Below are 22,970 nucleotides of genomic sequence, written 5' to 3'. Positions count from 1 at the left end.
TTTAATTTAGAAAGAAAAAGTACACCATAAAAATCATGATAGAATCCTTTTAAGCCTACTAAAAATATTTTTAAACATTAAATTAACCCAATGGGATTGTTTTGCCTCCAATATGGATTCATGCAACTTGGTTAGGAAAAAGTACAATGTATTGTTTTATTAATAGAGGGGGAAAGGAAATAATTTATTTTTTTTAAAAAGATAATTATTTACTTAAATTGACCCTCTGGGATGTTTCTGGATAAGGGATTCCATACCTGTATTTGCTAGTGAAGATATACCCTATTAAATCCCTGTTATTTTATTAAAAATAACAGGTGTTAAGGCCCATGGGATTTGTGCAGTCTAATCTCCAACTTAAAATTTATGTGCAAATTTCAAAGACTTATTTCCATGCAGATGTTAAACTATGTGACTCCCAAATATGAAAATTGCTTTTTCTCAGGTTTTGTTTTGATTTTGCTGAACTGATGACTTGCAACTTGTGCTAGTTAGTTTCTCTTTACTATTTTAAGCCTGTTCCATATCATTTTCTGATAAAGGGGCTCTTCAACTGATAATTAAAATCTAGGAATGTATTGTCGTTAGACAATGTGGATCTTTTGTAGTTTTTGAACTAGTAAACTTTTTGTCTACAGTTTAGAATTTAATTTATCTGTTTTCTAGAGTCACTGTAGGGAAACCAAAACTGGAATTTGCATAGGCCTGAAAATGGTTGTTATAATAAATATTCTATTTTAAAATAATATCATTATCTTTTATCCCCTTCAGCCTTCGATCCCTCCTATCCATGCATCCGCACACATGCTTTGGCCAATAGCAGAAAGATAAGTAGAAATGAATAATAATGAAAATTAAAAGGCACAGGATTTGCAGCTTTTCAGCTTAACTTGTATGGCTAAGAATCCCACTTTAATGTTTCTAGTCTCTTAGGCAGCATGTGTCTCAGTTGATTGCTGGCTTAGCTTTTCACCATAATGCATATTGTTATTCAATATTTGAATACAGAACATAATCTTTGCTTAAAATTCATGATGAGTGAGCTTCTATTGATGATCTCAACCTTTGGAAAAATATATTTTTGAAAGTAATTACTATAAATGAACATACTTGTCAGTCAGTAGTCCCCTAGGAGAACTGCTTTGTGTTTATTGAGTGTGCACATTCGTCATGAGAGAGATAACTGTAATTTAGAAGGATGGTTAATTTAAGTAAAGACATACATGGCCATTTAAAAAAGAGAATAAGGCAAGTGTCTTTCAGATCAGATAACTCAAGGTGACTTGATAGCCTTCAATCTTTAGGCATGGGGTATATTATTTGGCATGTTAACAATATTAATATACCTTTCTATTTATGTGTGTGTATTTATAGTATCATATTAGCTTTTTTTCATAGCTGATATGCTCAGATTCTCTTTTTTTAATGCATACCACTGAATATATCAGCTTTGTTCCTGACCAGCCATTTAGTTCTCAGGCACCATTTTTCATTTCACTCATTAATAACATTTTGTGTTGTTTTTAAATTACTTGCTTTTTTAGTATACCTGTATTCAAAACTGCTGTGCTGTCTGGTTTCTAGAGTCTGTATTGGTAGCAAATACCTATATTTGCTATTGTTTTACTTTAATTGCTTCACTATTTACCTTCTAATACTAATCTTACAGTTTATCATTAAAACCACTCCCTTGTGTCTGTAGCCAGGGATATTTTTAAGCCAAGTAACTGTGTAAATGCCAAACTATAGGCTGCACAACAAAAAGCTCAAAACAGCAAACACTTATGAAACATTGTGTTAGGATTTCCTTGCCTACATCTTACTGAAAGTTAATGTTGGGGTGGCCATTTCCCCCCCTTTACCTTTATCACATAGGAAAAATAATCACAATATTATGGTTTTATACACAACACCAATGATACTTTGGTAATTCTTTCAAAGTAACTCCACAGCATTCACACCTCTGTGAGTTTCAGATGTCACCTCTCTGAAGAGTTACAAAGTGCCATTGTGATTGGATTAGTGGAAGAGTACATATGCTGAGGACTTCCCATACCAGTCAGTTGAACTGAAGAAGCTACTCGGATGAGTAGTGAAACGTCTTCAATGATTACTTAACAAGTCCAGTTGCTTTAGATTTATTTATATTAGATATGAGGTTAGGGGTTGTTTTCTCTGGGGAAAAAAAAGAAGTTTGCAAGGGGGCATGTTTACGCTTTACAAGTACATTAGAGGGGATTTTAGACAGATAGGGGTGATATTTTTCCATTAAAACAATCAACACACCAGAGGCCACCCCTTTAGATTAGAGGAACAGAGCTTCCATTTGAAGCAGCATCGTTGTGTTTTTCCCGGTGAGGGCAGTGAGGTTGTGGAATGCCCTTCCTAGTGATGTTGTAATGGCAGATTCAGTTAATGCCTATAAGAGGGGCTCGGATGAGTTCTTGAAAAAGCATAGTATCCAAGGCTATTGTTATACTAAAATCTGCAGTTAGTATAGATATTTGCATATATTGCTTATGTATTTGAGTGTTTAGATAGGTTGGTCAGAGTGTGTGTGTATATATGTGGACTGGGAGTTAAATTGCAACCTTGTTAAGTGGATAGGTTCTCTCCATTCCTTAGCAGTAAGTGTTTTGTTTGTTACATACAGATTAAGCCACTTAAATGTATGTGTTAAGTGCATCATTTAATGCATTTAACCTTTCAAAAAGCATTAATCACAGAATAACTAGATTTAGTAAGAGCGAAAAGACACACTACGATTAGTTGCCGCTAACTGCAGCAATTTAGCTGCTATAGTTAAATATACGAGTTGCAGCGACTAATTGCAAGTCGTTTGCAGGGCGCCAGCTAGTTGCCGCAACTTTTTTAAAAATCGCGGCTACTAATCACCCTGTGTGTGTCTTTGCCGTATTATTGGATCTTATTTGTTTTTGTCTGTCCAGACTTGAGTGCTTTATTTGGCAATACTTAGTGATCCTGGGTTAAATTTTAACTATAATAGAACATATTTCTCTCCAGTAGGGGACAGTTTTTTATATTTATACTATATGTATGTACCATTCATTTTTAATCTTTACAATCCCTTCATGAGTGGTGAAAGGTTGCAAGATTACTCAGACAGTCCAATTGCTTTGGACTTATCACTACTAGATATAATATATCATGACCTGGATGGAATAATCTACACTTAAAAAGCTTAAGAAATTCTTGTTTATTTTGGAGCTTTTTGAAAAATTAATGCAACTAATATACTGTATATTTGCAAAGTTCCATGTACAGGAGTGGCAAGTGTCCACCACTTTGAGCTACACTGGCATGGAAAACATAGCTTTGCTGCAAGCCATTTAAACTTACCTGAAAAATGGGAAGTACCCAAAAGGGTAATCTAAAAAAAATATTCAAGACCATTGCTGGGCTGCTGTAATATACTGGTCATTGACTCAAGATCTAATGGTAGATCACAATCTACCTTTTGAGCACCCCCCTTGCTAATGCCCAGTTAGTAGCCCAGTATCTGATGTTAGCTATGACAGCTGGCAGTTAATAGCTCCTCTATTGCTTATGACTGTCAAAACAATTTCAGCCATCAGAATTTTAGTTGACCATAGGGTACATATGAAGCAATATGAGCCAGCATGTGTCATAATGTTCATGATGTGTTAACTGGCATAGAAAAACAAATCTTGTATTGAGGTGACCTTGACATTTCAGGCATATTGAGCATAACAAAAGTAAACTGGGAATGGTGCAAAGAAGGGATTATTTTCCAACTGTAAAGGTTTTAGGTCAAAGCAAAGTGCCTATAGATAATTATACAATAATTTGCTATTCTGAAACAAAACGCGTTTGCAACTCTGCATATAAACTTCACATAACTCCTCGCATGGCTTATATTGTCCATTCTGTATGGCAAGGATGACAGGTAAAGGATGCCTTCATTTCATTAATAGAATAGAAGCAAGTGTTTGTTTTATGATAGATATATACATGTGATCTAAATGTGAAAAGTGAAGGAGACCTCATTATAAGCAAAATGCATGCAAAATGTTTAAAATAGATTGTCTGTGCTCACCGCTTTTCAGTATGTCCTGCTTAATGTCATGACCCTCTGCTTTTAATGAGTATGCGGAAATAAATCTGAGCTGCACACTGCTTCAAATAACATCGGAGGAAACAACTGTCCATATCATGTTTACAGGCTGATTAGTATTGGAAGAGGATGATTAATAATGCATTCATTTCTGCAAATTGGATGACTCCCTTCATTGTGTTGCTATAACCTTTCTTTGTGTCTGTCTAAAAACTGTATGTTCATGAGAGAAAAAAATCCCTCTTCAGCACAACTGGATTTAAAAAAAAAGAAAAAAAAACACTTATCATGTGGGGAGATATAATTACAGACATCATGTTCCTGTGGGCTAGGATTATTAGATAGCTGTGGGTGTGTGCCGGGATTTGGTCTTTCACCCTGTGGTGGAATGACCAGATCTGTAATGTAATTGAAAATAGAAACGAAGGATGGGTTGTGCCCCCCAAAATATTGATTTATCTGCTCTAGTCTGTGGCTTAATAAGTGTCAATGTGCTAGAAAATGTAACGAGTGGCATTCCTATTTGAAATTGCATTGAAAAATCATAATTGTCCAACTAAAATGCCTGGCTCCTGGACCAGTTAGGGGTCCCTAATGTTTTTCTGGCAGACAGCATATTTGTTCCAAGCAGATTTATTTTTTTTGGATGGTTTTAAGGATTATTTTGGCACCACACATACTGTAGGCAGATGTTAGACAAAATAAAGTCATAGCTAAAACAGGAGAGAGCAAAGAAGGATAATTTAAGACAGAGAGGGAAGATTATGAAATGTTGATATTATGTATAAATATCGTTAATTTAATTTTTTTTTAAAACATTCACTTTGTAAACACTCATCTCCCAGGTCATATACTATGGTAAGTGGCCAAAGCCATTTTCTGGGAGCCATTCAGACATTTCTCATATAATCTAGTTGGTATTGTAAATTCACCATTAAGAGACATGGGGAGAAAGAAAATCCTAATGTTTTACCCCCTTTATTATATTAAATTGTCTGTAAAATAGCCAACCGTCCTTACAGGCATAGTAAAAGTGATATTTAACTCTTCTCTACACTGTTTTCTTAGCATAAGGGAAGATGTTGCAGTTTTTTAATACAATTTCCAATGATGTATACATATTACTGTGCAAATGCACAAGTCATGTAAATTTAACAATAACTGTTTGTCATTTCTACATTTTTCATGCAAGCACGGTTCATGCTTAATAAAATAGTTATTATAAATAACATAATATATTTCAATAATTCAGTTTATATTGGATGATACATGTAAACTAGGGAAAGGAAGGAGGATTGAAAAACTGTTACACAAGCACCTTACCGCATGAAATACTGTTAAGTAGAGTCATATAGTTTCCAGGTCACTTGGGATTGTTTGTTTATTTGAGTGGACAGTGCAGCATTTCTGTAGTTGTGAAAAGTTCACTTGATCAAGGCTAGCATTATTCTCACACAAGGTCACCTATCATTTTATGTCTATACGTTAAAGGAACAGTAACACCAAAAAATGAAAGTGTATAAAAATAATTAATATATTATATACTATTGCCCTGCACTGGTAAAAGTTGTGTGTTTTCTTCATAAACACTACTGCAGTTTATATAAATACCCTGCTGTGTAGCCATGGGGGCAGCCATTTAAATTGAAAAAAGGAGAAAAGGCACAGGTTACTAAGCAGATAACAGATAAGTAGCAGATTCCCATTGTATTCTACACAGTTTATCTGGTATCTTCTTATGTAACCTGTGCCTTTTCTCCCTTTTTCAATTTAAATGGCTGCCCCCATGGCTACACAGCAGCTATTTCTATTAACTATAGTAGTGTTTCTGAAGCAAACACGCAACTTTTACCAGTGCAGGGCAACAGTACATTATATTTTAATTATTTTAAAACATTTTTATTTTTTAGTGTTACTGTTCCTTTAAACTTAGGAGGAGAAAAATAAGTTCACTGCCATATAAACCTAGAGCAATTGCAAACATATCTTAACTAAGCAATTAAAGGACACACCATTAAGCAGAAACATACATCTGTGTGTTTTGTGCATATAGCTCATTTGCAAGGAAGCAGAGGCAATTTCTTGTTCAAAGCAGATAGCAGGAGATGAAAAGTAGCATTTATTTCATTATTATCTATTATTACCTTCTCTGGGGGCAGCTCTTCTGCATGAAGTAGGTTTTGGATGGAACAGGATGCTGAAGTGCATTATAGAGTTTTCTTGTGATAAACTGCATTCAGTCAGGTTTTTGGTAGAATTCAGTGCAGAGAGGATCTTTTCAATGCATTAGCCGTCTCTTTCCTGTAGGCTGTATATATATATATATATATATATATATATATATATATATATATATATAGTGGCTTGCAAAAGTATTCGGCCCCCTTGAACTTTTCCACATTTTGTCACATTACAGCCACAAACATGAATCAATTTTATTGGAATTCCACATGAAAGACCAATACAAAGTGGTGTACACGTGAGAAGTGGAACGAAAATCATACATGATTCCAAACATTTTTTACAAATAAATAACTGCCAAGTGGGGTGTGCGTAATTATTCAGCCCCCTGAGTCAATACTTTGTAGAACCAGCTTTTGCTGCAATTCCAGCTGCCAGTCTTTTAGGGTATGTCTCTACCAGCTTTGCAAATCCTTGCCCATTCTTCTTTGCAAAACAGCTCCAGCTCAGTCAGATTAGATGGACAGCGTTTGTGAACAGCAGTTTTCAGATCTTGCCACAGATTCTCCATTGGATTTAGATCTGGACTTTGACTGGGCCATTCTAACACATGGATATGTTTTGTTTTAAACCATTCCATTTTTGCCCTGGCTTTATGTTTAGGGTCGTTGTCCTGCTGGAAGGTGAACCTCTGCCCCAGTCTCAAGTCTTTTGCAGACTCCAAGAGGTTTTCTTCCAAGATTGCCCTGTATTTGGCTCCATCCATCTTCCCACCAACTCTGAGCAGCTTCCCTGTCCCTGCTGAAGAGAAGCCCCCCCAGAGCATGATGCTGCCACCACCATATTTGACAGTGGGGATGGTGTGTTCAGAGTGATGTGCAGTATTAGTTTTCTGCCACACATAGCCTTTTGCATTTTAGCCAAAAAGTTCCATTTTGGTCTCATCTGACCAGAGCACCTTCTTCCACATGTTTGCTGTGTCCCCCACATGGCTTGTGGCAAACTGCAAACGGGACTTCTTATGGTTTTCTGTTAACAATGGCTTTCTTCTTGCCACTCTTCCATAAAGACCAACTTTGTGCAGTGCACGACTAATAGTTGTCCTATGGACAGATTCCCCCACCTGAGCTGTAGATCTCTGCAGCTCGTCCAGAGTCACCATGGGCCTCTTGGCTGCATTTCTGATCAGCGCTCTCCTTGTTCGGCCTGTGAGTTTAGGGGGACGGCCTTGTCTTGGTAGGTTTACAGTTGTGCCATACTCCTTCCATTTCTGAATGATCGCTTGAACAGTGCTCCGTGGGATGTTCAAGGCTTTGGAAATCTTTTTGTAGCCTAAGCCTGCTTTAAATTTCTCAATAACTTTTATCCCTGACCTGTTTGGTGTGTTCTTTGGACATCATGGTGTTGTTGCTCCCAATATTCTCTTAGACAACCTCTGAGGCCGTCACAGAGCAGCTGTATTTGTACTGACATTAGATTACACACAGGTGCACTCTATTTAGTCATTAGCACTCATCAGGCAATGTCTATAGGCAACTGACTGCACTCAGACCAAAGGGGGCTGAATAATTACGCACACCCCACTTTGCAGTTATTTATTTGTAAAAAATGTTTGGAATCATGTATGATTTTCGTTCCACTTCTCACGTGTACACCACTTTGTATTGGTCTTTCACGTGGAATTCCAATAAAATTGATTCATGTTTGTGGCTGTAATGTGACAAAATGTGGAAAAGTTCAAGGGGGCCGAATACTTTTGCAAGCCACTGTGTATATATATATATATATATATATATATATATATATATATATATATATATATATATATATATACGGTATATATATATATATATATACATACAGTCTAAAGGTAAGAGACGGCTAATGCAATAAAGAAATTTCGAAGCTCCATACCTTATGGATACTACAAAATAATTGAATCATTAAATAAACCCAATAGGATTGTTTTGCTTTTAATAAGGGTTAATTTTATCATGTCTGGGATCAAGTACAAGGTACTGTTTTATTATTACAGAGAAAATGGAATTTCGTTTTCAAAATTGGAATTATTTGCTTGTAATAGAGGCTGTGGGAGATGTCCTTTCTGTAATTATGACCTTTCTGGATAACGGATCCCTTACCTGTACTTACTACTTTTTTCAGAATAGTGTATTATTGAAGCTTGTGAATGTGTGAATAACATATGGATGAGTATAGTTTTTCTTTTGTACTGCAGCTTGCATTAGTAAAGAGCCCTGTTTCTTACTTGTGTAAAACATAACATTACAGAAATTTTAGACTGTAAGCTATAATGAGCAGAGACCTCTTTATCTCTTGTATTGGTTATCAGTTGTATTTTTTCTGTTATCTTTATGTTTTCATGTATACACACTTCTATTGTATTGCGTTGCTGACTATGTTGGTGTTTTAGAAATATGACTTGCTAATAATAACATTAGCTAGCCAAAAATAGTGTAAATGATATTGTTGTAATTAATTTAAGGCTTTATACTGCATGGACTGGAATTTGGTACAACATTACTGTTGCTGATGTACATCTGCCAAAAGAGTGCTTCTGTTGTGAATATTTGTTTAAAAGTTGTCATCCATTTACAGAACATTAGCTATTTGAGATGCATGCGCTGTAGGAATACGCTTTTGTGCACAAATAACTTCATGGACTCTCCGTGAAATATCCCACTGGGCTTTACAACAGCCTTGAAAAGGGAGTAAAGGATCAGCTGTTTAAAAGGAAATAATAATAATCCATAGTAAATGTGTTTCCCTAGGAGCACAGTTTGCTGAAAGAAACAGCAAATTCAATTTTAATATCATCATTAAGAAAGCCTATATTTTATTAGTACTTTCTATTTAATTGCTGGTATTGGATACTGAGCAGCTGTTATGAGTTCTAAATACTCATCTGTGTTGGGAACTAAAATTGTATGTTCCTGCTGCAGGAGAAGGAAACACATAAACCAGGTCAAGCATATAGTAACCTAGTGCATGTCAGTAGCATAGAACATGCATAATCCCTAGAAACAGCTACCTATTAGGAATGCACCACATCTATTATTTTAAAAAAATGACTTCCAAGATTACAAAATATTCATTTGACCAAAAAAATGTTGTCACAAAGATGTCTTCTGTAAATACATTAGTTAATTAAGTGGCAAAAATAATTTTGTGAGTATACTTTCTGTGTTTGCAATATTTTGTGCACACAAATTTGATTTTTGGTCAGCAGAGTTTGTTTTGTGTTGACACGTCTGGGTTAAGGAAGGGTTAAAGACAACCGTACGCTTGAAAAACTCCAACAAACAGTTCCTTAGCTCGTACACAAGTTCTGTCACATGGTGCACAATTAGTCTATCATAACTGGCAACTTAATAGTTTTTTTGGTGGTGGCATTGATTGCACCTGTAAATAAGCCCTAACATGTTGATCTTAAAATGACTTCCAGGATTACAAAATATTTTCATTTGACCAAAAAAAAACAAGATGTGTTCTGTAAATATATTCGTAAATTTGTGGCAAACATTATTTTGTGAGTAGACTTTCTATGATTGCAACATTTTGTGCAGACAGATTTCATTTTTTGTTTGCAGAATTTTTGTCCTGACAAGTTTTGTTTAGAGGTTGTAAAATTATTTTTTTGTACATTAAATTAATTTATGGTAACAACACAGTATACCATGATTTATATGTTCTGAGAATTAATTTTGTATGGACACAATTAATTTTGTAAAGACAAAAATACTGTTACCAACAAAAATACAGTGCATGAAGTTTAAGTGTACAGAATTTGTATTTTACATTTTAGAATGTATAAATATTGCCCCATGCATTCTACCCCTGGGCTGTAAACTTCAGGAGCAAATATAGTTTGATGTAAGTGACAATACGGTGATCTGAATAACTTCTTAAGTAATGTATTTAAAGACAGAACATGTACCCAATAAAAGGAAAAGCTTAACAATGATAACTATTTTTAATGCTGATATCACAACACAAAAAATATCAGACTGGTTAAACACTTATGATGCTGGTACTTGTAGTTGTAAAGCAGCTGCTGCTAGGTTGCTTATAATAGATTGCCTTTTCTTTATCACAGATTACTGCCCTAACAGAGGAAAAAGTGGGGTATTCCCAGAATTGCATCTTGTAAGTGAGCCAACAAGCAGATATGTCTGTTAACACTGGGTGGAAAATAATTCTATTACTGTAGCTGGAATCCAGCATGGTTGGGTTTAGTAATTAACATGTTAATATAAAAAGGGATTAATGTTTCACAAGCAATTAAGAGTTCAATAAATCAGTGTGGCTTGTAAGCCCCTCAGTCACGGTGTATATATCCCAGTGACTAACATGTCCTTGCCCATGAATAATTGATATCTGATTCATTTTTGTGTGTCTGTGTTTTGTCCTGGTGTTCGCTGGGAAAGTACATATCTCACTGGGATATTTTTTCATTCACACCCGCCCTGACAACACTTGCTCATCAGCTTGTGCTAGTGTAGACACCACATAACCCAGGCCTGTGAATAATAACAACTGACTAATTCTTCCTTCTGTATCATACTTTATTTTGCAAATGAGGATCCAACTTAGTTCAGATGTATATCTTTGTTTTTTTAGACAGTTTTCTTTTGAATTGTTACATTCTCCATTTCCTTTGGCAACCAGCAGTTAGCCTGATGGACTAAGAGGAATTGGAAAGGTCCTGAACAGAAATTTGCCAGATTGTGTGAAGAAGATGTGTGTGTGTGAACTCTGGACTGGCAGTTCTAGATGGGGCTGAGCTCTCTAACAGCCAGGAAACCAGCTTCTCTAGTAGTGGTGGGGAGGAGAGCAGAGATAGGCCTAAACAGGCTGTGGTTATAGGGGATTCAATTATTAGTAAAGTGGACAGGGTAATCTGTTGACCAAATCACTACAACCAAAGAGTTTTCTATCTTACTGGTGCCAGGATGGGGCATGACCCAACTGCCTTGGTACATACTGCTACTAATGACAACATTAATGGTAGGTGGGGGACCTTAAAGAGTGAGTTCACAGATCTAGGCTCTAAGAGCATTTAGCTCTAAGGTGCTAAATGTGTGACTAAACTCTTGGTGTAGGAAGGAAGGGTTTGAGTTCATAGAGCACTGGGCTGACTTTTCTTTGGGGTACAATCTATATAGCCTTGACAGATTGCACCTTAATGTCCGCTGTGCTGGGGGAAAGAATGGCTAAAACACTGGAGGAGTGTTTAAACTAGGCAAGGGTGGGGTTGAGCTAGAGTTTATGGGAAACGTAGGGGAAGATTTACTAATCCACGAATCCGAATCCCGAAAGGGAAAAAATCGTATTGGAAATGAAAATTTTGCAACTTTTTCTGTGCCGTCGCGATTTTTTCGTATTGCGCGATAGTAAACGGAGGAAAAACCAATCCGATTTTTTTGCGCCAGCGACGAAAAAGTCGCGGAAAATATACGAAAAAGTTGCGACGGCGACGAAAAAATCACAACATACAAAAAAGTCGTGACGCCAACGAAAAAGACGCAAAAACACAGATCATTACGAAAAAATGCATTCGGACAGCTTCGGACCGTTTGTGGATTAGTAAATCTCCCCCTAGTGTAGACAGGGCACCGTGATTAGCAAGGAGTCATGGGGGAGGAGTAAGGAGGGGGCGAACAGTTTACCTTAAGGAGATTCCTCTGTTAATGGAAAACAGCCTAATAGTAACCTTTGATCTAACTCTCCATTGCATAATGTAAATATCAGAGGGAAAATAGTAATCTCTGGTGCATGCTGGCTAATGCATGGAAATTAGAAGAGTTGGATTCTCTCTATGTTCTAATTGGTATCACTGAGACCTGGTGGGGTGAAACATGCGACTGGGCTGTGAATTTAAATGGTTACATCCTTTTTACGAGGGACAGAGGGATAAAGAAGGGTGGAAGGGTTTGTCTTTATGTAAAGCCAGATTTAAAGCCATATGCTAAAGAAATTACCAGAGACGGCAATGGGGAGGTTGTGGAAGTGAAGTCATTAGCACACTGTGCATGATGTCACTTCTGCACTCTGGACGGGGGCATATTTAAGTCCGGTGCCTAGGGTGACACTGCACCTAAATACTGCCCAGGGTGTATATACAGATTACATACAAAAATACAGATACCTTTACATATAGTGCTAACAGTTTAAAAAATTAGACCATTTGTGACTCCCTGAATGATTTTTAGCTTTTACTCAACGCAAGTCTTTAGCATCCCCTACCCCATTTTACTCTGGGCAAGTCCCCTCCCCATAATGAATACCCCATTCATTCTCCAGCTGTACCTGCTTTCTAGGATGTGATTGAAACTAGATAGCAATTCTGCTAAAAAAACATAATCTTTTGAAAACATGAATTTTGATGCACGAATATTGCTGTTCGCCTATAGCACTTCTACCTCCTACTGTATGTAAATATTTCCTTCCCCTCTCAGAAGTAGCTTCCTGTCCCCCAGATGTCACCTTTACAGTCCCTAATAGATATACAGTAGCTGCCAATCTCATCTGTCTTTCAGAAAATCTTACAAAATAATATCTGTCTTACAAAATAATGCATTGGTGTGCTGCTGTCATTACTCTGTCTACTCTTATGCATTAGAGTGCAGCTCACTGTAATTCCGCATTCTCCTGCTGCTCAGGATGCGCTCATGGAATAAATGACTTCCTCATCTTTGATCTCCTAATTGAGATTGGCAGCAATCATTACTCCAGATATGTCAGGTCTACATCTCCCAGCAATAGGCTGAGCTAGTTAGTGTAATTGTAGAAGTTGTAATTTTGCCACAAAGGAGTTCCTTTTTGTCAGGTTATTGCAGGTATGACATTTTAATCATTCAACCTGAGTAATAAGCTCTCTGTGCACTAGGAATTCAGGATTTAAATATATAGTCCTAAGCTTGGAACACAGAAATTAGGTCTCTTGCTTTCATATTATAATTTTGTCATGAAAGGTTTTTTATAAATATTCCTTTCAGTCTATGTATGCTTGTTCCATAACGGGTCTACACCACTTCAGAAGGGATTGCTAGGTTTAAAAGATTACATTTTATATTTTATTCCTGGTCATGGTTGCTGCAGAAATGTAAGATTTCTGGATTGTAAGATTTTCTTATTTAAGATCAGAAAAATTTACCATGCAGTTCAGTGCTACTGACAATGGACTCTTCATGGTTTATAGCACACATATATTCATGCCTAGCCTTGCTGGGGCCGTTCTTTCTGGTGGTTAATACAATGGAGTAAGGTAATACGTTAAAAAAAATATGCCCCAGTGCAAAAGACAGAACAACCAATTAAATGTTGCTGTTTATGGTAACTTAAGTAAGAACTGTCGATTGCTATGGGACACTGGACCTGGGGGAAATTTGTCTAAAGCAGTGATCCCCAACCAGTGGCTCAGGGGCAACATGTTGCTCCCCAACCCCTTGGATGTTGCTCCCAGTGCCCCCAAACCAGGGAGTTATTTTTGAATTCCTGACTTGGGGGCAAGTTTTGGTTGAATAAAAACAAGATTTCCTACCAAATAAAGCCCCTGTAAGCTGATAGGGTGCATAGAGGCTGTCTAATAGCCAATCACAGCCCTTATTTGGCTCCTCCATGAACTTTTTTGGTGCTTGTGTTGCTCCCCAAGTCTTTTTACATTTGACTGTGGCTCACGAGTAAGAAAGGTTGGGGATCCCTGGTCTAAAGTATTCTATCCACTACTGTCACTTTAACTGGCTTTAATCCATTTAAATTATAGGAAAATGGCACATTTCACAGATATTAAATGATTAAATATAGTTTGTATTTAATTATACAGGTATGGGACTCATTATCAAGAATGCTGGGGACCTGGGGTTTTCTGGATAAGGGATCTTTCCGTAATGTGGATCTCCATACCTTAAGTTTACTAAAAAATCATATTAAATAAACATTCAATAGGATTGTTTTACCTCCAGTAAGGATTAATTGTATCTTAGTTAGCATCCAGTAGAAGGTACTGTTTTCTTATTACAGAGAAAAAGGTAAATCATTTAGAAAAATTTGAATTATTTGCTTATAATGGAGTCTACTGGAGTTGGCCTTCCTGTAAATCGGAACTTTCTAGATAACGAATCCCATGTACTAGAATAATTTCCTTTGGTATAGTAACAAGAAGAAACTAACAAATATAAGCCTACTTGCATAAAACAGCCATAAGCATAATAAGAGGTTAATGGGCACAGACACCTTATAGAAGCAAATCTGCATTTGTTTATCATTCAGGAAGCCACTGCGATTCTTATACCCCCTCATTAGCCTCTCGGCCTGCTGTGTCTGTTGGTACATCCCTGTCCATATTAATCTGCACATGTTCTGTTTTTTAACTCTGCACCTGTCTTTAGACATTACAAGCAATGCTTCCTTCCTCCTCTCATTACAGAAAGCATTGTGGGATATTCTAGGATGCTGCATGCCCAGGGCAAGATGTAGAAAGGTCTAGTGGGGCCATATTAATATAACAAGTCAATGTAAAGGCTCTTTCATAACAGATGGGATTTAGTTTATGCTTTTATATATTCATTATTGATAGATGGAATGCCCCAAATAATGTAATGTCTTATGTCCATATTAATATAACAACTCAATGTAGGTTCTTCATTTAAAAGGCTCTTTCATAACAGATGGGATTTAGTTCATGCTTTTATATATTCATTATTGATAGATGGAATGCCCCAAATAATGTAATGTCTTCCGCTAAACTCTGTTCTAAATTTTTATCTGAAACAAAAATCCCCTGAACAGTGTACCATTTCCTTGTTTATTATGTTTTTACTCTATAATAAGGCTACGATGAACAATAATAGGCAGCTTTTTGTTAAATAAATGCAGATTATAATTAAGGCATAGCTGGTAATTATGAAAAGAAGGTGAATTGAATTTAAAGGGAAATTGTGTGTTTTTATGGGCCACAAATCATAGATTGCTGACAGTCTACTACCTGTTAGAAAATGAAAGCAATAATCTGATTGGTCGATATGAACAACTTCTCTTGTGCAATTTAGGGTCAGATTTAATAACCCAGTCCCAGTGTTTAATACCAAAATGTATTATCGCCTTTTAGAGGCAACTTCTTTTTTCCTCCCCTAACCAGGAAGATGAGCCTATCCACCACCTTCTCAGGTTCAGTCACTAGAGAGTGCCCAACTTCAATGCCATATCAATTGTGACTTACAATGGCTAAAGGGTTTTTCCTCATATATCTAGTGGGAATACAAAAACCTAAAGCAAGCAATTTTTTTACTGAGTTGTGCTCAGAATGATGTAAGGAGCAAGCACTGAAATATTTGACATGAAAACATGATTGTTTTGCAGTGTGTGATTTTGGAATGGTTTCCCATTTCTAAGAATAGGAATGCTGTTCCTGCATTTTAATTGGGCTGAGACATGTTGCTGCTGTTAACGAGCAGAAATGGTTATTCAGCCTAGATGATGCCATATATTGTTGTGCAAAATGCCAGCCAAAATATGCCTGACTCCAGCCAGTAATCCTCTGTGCTGTAATCAAAGCATATTTTCTAGTTGACAAGATAATGTGGGTTGTAAACATGATGTGGGTTTATGATACAATTTAATTATACTGGTCTTATTTATATGGTATACTTAGTGGCAGTAACACATAGAATATACAAAACTATTTAATTGTTTATCATATGTGGGTAAAGATAGAAAATACTTTTATTGGTGCAACTTAGCATAGAGATCATCTACATTTATAAGTGCATGGTGGCTTATTTTATAGTGACACCTTGAGTGCCCTCCAGCACTAGCATAATTTATTAAAGAGGATATTCAAGAGAGCTAAAATACTGCACATTGCAAAATTATTCAGACCCTTGACCAATTCTCACAATTTATTGAATAACAAATGCTTTTGTTCTAAGCTATTTTTACACAGAATTTCAAAATTGGTTATGTGACAATGGTTTACTTTATCAGAAGATAAATACTTTATCAGAAGTAAATAAATATGCTGTTTGAATAAGTAAATCACTGGGGTGGGGGGAGGCAATTTCTTAAGCACCCTCAGTGTTGCCAGTCTTACTTGATACCCTGGGCTGGACCTCCTCCTTTAAAAAAAAAAAAGTGCCACAAGCATGGGGTACTGTTAAAAGCATGGAGCCAGACTTTTTTGTAAAGCCACCAGTCTTTCTTTCGGAGATAGTATGTACTGGCTTTTATTATATTAGAGAATGATTATTGCCCATTCCTCAATTGCTTGTACACCTCATTTTTCAGATAGGGAAACAGAATCTGAATTGAATGGAGATCAGATTCTCGATCAAACCATTGTATAGTTCTAGTACATAACGCTCAACTGTCCCGATTTTTGGCGGGATAGTCCCGATTTTAACAGCTCAGCTCACAGTCCCAGATTCTTACTGAAAAGTCCCTCACTTCTCTCTGATCTCCTGCACTGAATGCTACAAAAGATACAATGTTTCACAAACCTAATTAAATAAGTAGGTTTTGGCAGAGAGTCCAGAAAACTTAACAGGCAACACCTGCACTTAGATACAATTGTAACTAATAAGCTAAACAGGCCTCTTGAGGGAACTTGCAGCTTAAAGGGCAATTTCACCTTTTTTTTTAGCAAAACTGTTATAATACATAAAACAAGACCCCAAAACCCCCCAAAATTTGTTCAAACTGTAAATAACCTGCCAAATTTTGAAAAATGCGAGTGGTATTTGGGGGGGGGTGGTCGCAAAAATGGGCATGGTCAAAAATTTCTCTCAGGCATTTCTTTTTGTCCCTCTTTACGTTTTTTCAAATGTTGGGAGATATGCTAGTGGTACTTTGCCCTTGTGTTTAGAACTTTTTTCTTTTTTTTTCCTCATATGGGGTTTTTTTGTAGAGGTGCTTGAAATGTTGTGAACCCTCTGGAACTTTCAAGGTTCTTGAATGGATTTAAAATGAATATACCTGATCTGTCCTAAAACATCATGAGAACCTAGTTAAATAAATTAGTCTTGTTTGTTTATTTATTAAGGAAACTGATGCAAAGTTATTATTTCCAAGTAGCAAACGTAAGTGAACAGTTGGTTTCAGTAACTGGTGTGCCCCTTGGTCAACAATAACTGCAGCTAAACATTTTTGCTAACTCCTCATGCACATCAGTTTGGAAGGATTTTAGCCCATTCCACCTCATAGAACAACCTCAACCAGGGTCAGACTGGGCCAGCAGGGCACTGGGAAAAAAACCCTGGGTCATGCCGGCCCACAGATCTCTCTCTCCCGATGCGCCTAAAGTAAGAGTAAAGTGCACACACTTGGGGGAGGTTGGGCAGTGGTAGATCGGCGTGTGTTCAGGGTTGTTGCCTTGGTGCATGACTCTGGTTCATGGATGGATACCCTGACATTTTCATGCATTCAGAATTCATAGTTTCAGCAATAATGTTAAGCCATCCTGGTCCAGAAGTAGCACAGCAGGCCCAATGCTACCATTACCATGGTATAAGGTTCTTATGCTGGAATGCAGTGTTTGTCTTTCACCAAACATAACAATTATCATGTAAGCTAAAAATTTCAATTTGGCCCTCATACGTCCACAGAACAATAACCACCTGACTACTGATCACAGTAGACAGACAGCAATGTTCTTTTTGAATAGTAGAGGCAAGCCTGCAACACGCATTATTGTTGTTCACTTTTCTCATGATGGTGTCCTCTTGACAATATAAGAGAGGCCTTTCGTTTTTTAGATGTTAACACTGGGTTCTTTGAAATTCCCTGAAGTGTTACACACCTTGCCGTTGGTATAATCTTCGTGGGGAGGGTAACACTTTTGTTGAGTTGCCTCCCTATGTACATGAACAGCCTGGCAGAGGACTGATGCAGTCCAAACTCTATAGAAATAGTTTTGTATTACCAGCTTGGTAAGCATTAATACCTGTATTTGGTGACTCTACCTAAGCTGATCAGAAAACCCTGCACTACACTGATGAGCCCCAGAAAGGGCGAAACCAGTCTGTAGTTGGGAATCTGATCAGCTATTGTCCTGGGTTCAGCTTCAAACCCAGTGGGTGAGCTGTAGCCTATAGGATAAACCCATGTAAATGGGATTTTTTTAAGAGTTTGGAATTCATTCCCAGAATTCCTTTTGTTTGCTATTGTCTGTATGAGGCAGTCTCCTCAACCTTATTTATTTGTTTGCAGAACCACATGGTGACTCTACCTAAGCTGATCAGAAAACCCTGCACTACACTGATGAGCCCCAGAAAGGGTGAAACCGGTCTGTAGTTGGGAATCTGATCAGCTATTGTCCTGGCTTCTGCTTTACAACCCAGTGGGTGAGCTGTAGCCTATAGGATAAACCCATGTAAATGGGATTTTTTTAAGAGTTTGGAATTCATTCCCAGAATTCCTTTTGTTTGCTACCTGTATTTTAGGGATCCTCGGAAATCTTGTTTGTTCAAGCTATGAAACACTTCCACAATTACAACAAAAAATCAGGGCTCTGAGCACATATTTTAGAAGTCTGCCTGTCTTCATTTCTGGTGTTCGATATTTCAATAATGTCTGGATCCAATTCTTTAGATTCATCACTGCAGCAATTGACACAGGGTGCTCATGGAAACCCTGGAGCTAACACCTGGTGAGGAGGTAGCGGTAGCTCCAGGGTTCCCTTGCATCAATAGGCACAGTGCCTAATTGGGAATGGGAGGCAGGACTGAACAGCCCTGAGCACAACTAAATGTGAAAAGCACATTTAGGACCCAAGTTCCCTTAATAAAAGTGTTTCTAGGTGCAACTTACTGTAGGGAAAAGCACAAGTTGCCCAGCGCGTCTGTGGACATAAAGTGAGCCCTATTGTTTAATTAATTTAATTTAAACAAATTTGAATGTTTGAAAACAGCTTGAAATATAAAATAGCTTGAATGTTAAATACACCTCCCGTTGACTTCTACTGAAGCTCGCCATGTTTTAGCTATTGATTTTTTTTCTTTGAAATTTTTTACATTTTTTTCAAAAAGGTTTTTTTTTCTCCAGATACTGTGTCCAGTGCCTCAGGGCCACTGTTAGTTGAAGTTGCCAAAACTCCTGGTTCCAACCTTGGTGTAGCACTAACTACCTCCATGTACTACAACAAACAGGTCATTGTTATCGACAAGATTAAATCTGCAAGTATTGCTGACAGGTAAGATAGCTTCTATTTCTGCGCCACTTTCTCATGCTTGTGTTGTGCTTATTTCTTTACCCCTTACTTGAACTGCCTATGGCAATGCCCTTACTATTATTAAAAATTGTACACATGTTGGTAGCAGTGTCAACAGTTTTCCTCTTACAAAGTTTCATAACTGTGTATAAGTATGCATTAGTATGTATGAAATGCCCCAGGTCAATGTCCTGCTCCAAATCGTGGCTATTAAAGGACTAGTTTCAAGCAGTGTTGTTAGGTGTCAATGTATCCTGACCCATGCTCTTAGGCAGTGGTTTCTCTGTATTTAATATTGTTCAGTGGAAAATCCAGCCCAGAGTGCTTTGCCTTCACCATTGAGCTTTTAAATGTACAAACACTTCCAGCAGTTAAGAAAATCAATATGAATGCTTCGGAAGGCTGGTAACCGATACATTTAAACAAGTTGCATAGCTATTAGTCTTAGATAATGGGACAAGAAAGATGTGGATCCTAGTCCTTATCTGTGAGTTCCAAATGGACCTGCAAGACCTGCTTGTAAGAAGTGTAATTTTTGTAAGTTTTGGCACAAAATAACTGCTTTTTCAGACATTTTATTACAAACACTTCACAGTGGCACAAACAGAAGATTTTGCTATGTTTTTGCAAAGCATATATTAACTATGCACAAGTGGAGAGGAAATATGTACATGTGCTTTTAATTAAGCCATTTTTTCTACTCCCCCTACTGATTCTTAACATAAAATAGAAGGCCTTATAGAGAAGCATTACTGTGAAATACCACAGAGAAACTTACCTGTCCCATACAGTGAACCCCTTAATCATTAGAAGAATACAGTATGTGGTTACCTTTGTGCATGAATACCAACAGCCTTAAACATGGGTTTCATAATCAGGGTTCCTTAGTTATTGTTGCACTAAAATGCCCATCATCCGGATATAGGCTTAGGAGGCTGCACACGCTATACACTTATTTAGTCTGGCTTTTTGAAATTTTCTGATGGTATTTTAAGGTAAATTGAGTTTCTTTTTTAAAATGCAAGTACGTTGTCTTACATCCTTTCTGTTTAGGTGTGGTGCTTTACACATTGGGGATCATATTTTGTCAGTGGATGGTACAAGTATGGAATATTGCACATTAGCAGAAGCCACCCAACTCTTAGCTAGTACATCTGAACATGTAAAACTAGAGATCCTTCCATACCACCAAACACGCTTGGCGTTGAAGGGGCCAGATCACGGTAAGATAAACCTGTCATTTCCTTTCCTCATTTCCATGTGTCCTAAATGGTTGCTGACATATGTTTCTTGGAGAAATATTTTCAGATTTGCTTAAACTCCTAGAAAATATTATTTTTTATTGAGAAGAAAATAATAAGACAATAGTTGTAAATGGCATACAATTGTAAGTTAAACCATTAGAGGCTCGATATCCTTACAGTTAATGGATATGTAAAGCTGATGGGAAGCTGGGCTTTCAACAAAAAAATTTAGAATCCAAGGACCAGAGCATGAAAATGTTGCATTCATTGTCACCAGGCAGGATTGGTTTTACTAGACCGGTTTGAACAGAAGGCAAACTGAGACTAGGAAAGTTGACAATCTGGGGGTTACCAATACAGAGTGTTAGAAGCAGAGCTTAGAACCAGAGCTTCCCCAAAATCAGCTCTTAGCATCTCCATTGACATAATTGATTTGCCAGTCGTTGCCAATAGAAATGTTGATATGCAAGGGCCAGAGCAAAAGGAAATAACTTAGCTGGACACCATCTGTGGCTTCACCAATAAGAATCTAACCAGAGGCTCCCATATTATGGATTTGCTAGTACTTTGAGCATCAAACTGTGAAAATCTTTTTTTTTTTTTCTTTTATTTCCCTGCCTGCTGGGATTCATAACCTTCAAGCTGAGCAGCAAAATGCTTTTGCTACATGTAATGTCTGTACATTGGAAAATCAATTATTTTATCATCCAAAATGAACTCTACTGAAGCTTATCTTGTCCTTTCTCTCAATGGAACACGTTTTAGAGCTTTGTTTCTACTAAAGTTGATTTGCACTCCTTACTGAGTAACGGTTATTCCTCTTGGTCACATATAAATTACAAATATACAGTTACTGAAAAAGATCTGAAAAGTTAATTACAGAAACAGCTGAAGCAAAGTATATGTTATCATTCTTACTTTTAACAGAGCGTATTATGACCAAGGGGGAAAAAACATTTAAAATGAAAACCCTGCTTGAACTGATCTTGAAACAAGTATTTGGAAAAAAAAATACGAACACTACCAAAACTAAGGATACAACATTTAAAGTCATTAAGAAAATTATTTAGAATACAATTTGAATGTAGATAATTGTCTTTCTGTAATAATGGGAACTTCAACATGCAGCATACATTGAAAAACTAATGACTACAGTTATACAACAGCTATAAAGTTAACCATTTGCAATATTGTTCAGTTAATTAGCAAATCATATACAGATATAAGGCTTTTGCTAGCACGGTTCTTCTTTAGTACAAAAAAGCTTATTGAATACTATACAAAGTACTATAATGGCAAAAGCACAGTCGTTGCCTGCTCTTACATATATATAATGCAGAATTAAACATAAGTAGCATACTTTGCACTGTAACCTTGGGGGCATATTTCTGATATACTGAATCTCCTATCAATTTTTGTTTGTAATTCCTCTGTCTTGAGATTTATTATATAATGAAAATATTTATCCACTTCATCTCTGCAAAATGACAGCATATGTGAATCACCCTGGTATTTAATTAGAATAGAGGTGAATTGAGAAAGAGAAAGTAAAGTCGTACAGTGGAGAAGAGAGGGTAGGTAGGGAATGACACAATGAAAAAGGAGATTGGGAAATACAAAATGGAGAACTTGATCAAGTACACCAGGCAGAAGCAAACAAAGACATTGAAATAGCAGACTAAAGTTCATGAAATAAGTCAAGAAAACTAGAAGAGACTAAAGAGACATAGAACAGCATGAGATATGCATGGCACAAGAGGGATGGAAAGATAAGAATAGTTACACAGAGGGAAAGGCATATTGGTTTACTATAGATTGCTAATATTGTTAGTGGATATTATGGATCTCCATACTAACCCCCATATGTAATTAAAGGGACTAAGTTTGCCCAGTAGCAGTAACCCATAGTAACCAATAAGATGTTTGTGTTTAGACAGATGACTAGTAAATTCTACCATCTGATTGGTTGCTATGGGTTATTGCACCTGTGCAAACTTAGTGCCTTTTATTACATAACCCCTTTAAAGTCTAAAAAAAAACAAAAAACTTAAACACCAATTTTTAGTAATACTTAATTACCCCCCCAAAACTGCTGTAATGATAGGTAAGGCTTATTTCCCCTTGGTTTTATTTTTATTTTTTTTTTTTTCAAATCTTCAGTTTGAATTTGACTCGCAAAGTGCCCCATAGGAGAAGGGCAAAAAGATGACGGCAACTTGAATTCCTC

The 22,970-nt window shown here is 36.9% G+C and overlaps 1 protein-coding gene across 9 annotated transcripts in view; it reads left to right on the top strand.

Annotated features, from left to right (window-relative positions):
* Positions 1 to 22,970, top strand: part of grip1 (glutamate receptor interacting protein 1) — a 285,619-nt gene that overhangs the window by 219,128 nt on the left and 43,521 nt on the right. For all 9 annotated transcript variants that reach the window (XM_018092250.2, XM_012959909.3, XM_031898920.1 and 6 more), the window contains exons 8-9: positions 19,334 to 19,481; positions 20,553 to 20,722. In XM_018092250.2, coding sequence (XP_017947739.1) covers positions 19,334 to 19,481; positions 20,553 to 20,722 — 318 coding nt within the window. The remainder of the gene's footprint in view (positions 1 to 19,333; positions 19,482 to 20,552; positions 20,723 to 22,970) is intronic.

The sequence above is a fragment of the Xenopus tropicalis genome, chromosome 3 (assembly GCF_000004195.4).
Source record: "Xenopus tropicalis strain Nigerian chromosome 3, UCB_Xtro_10.0, whole genome shotgun sequence".
In the NCBI taxonomy this organism is placed as follows: domain Eukaryota; kingdom Metazoa; phylum Chordata; class Amphibia; order Anura; family Pipidae; genus Xenopus; species Xenopus tropicalis.
The sequence above is the reverse complement of the archived record's forward strand: the minus strand, read 5'-3'. Positions and strand labels throughout refer to the sequence as shown.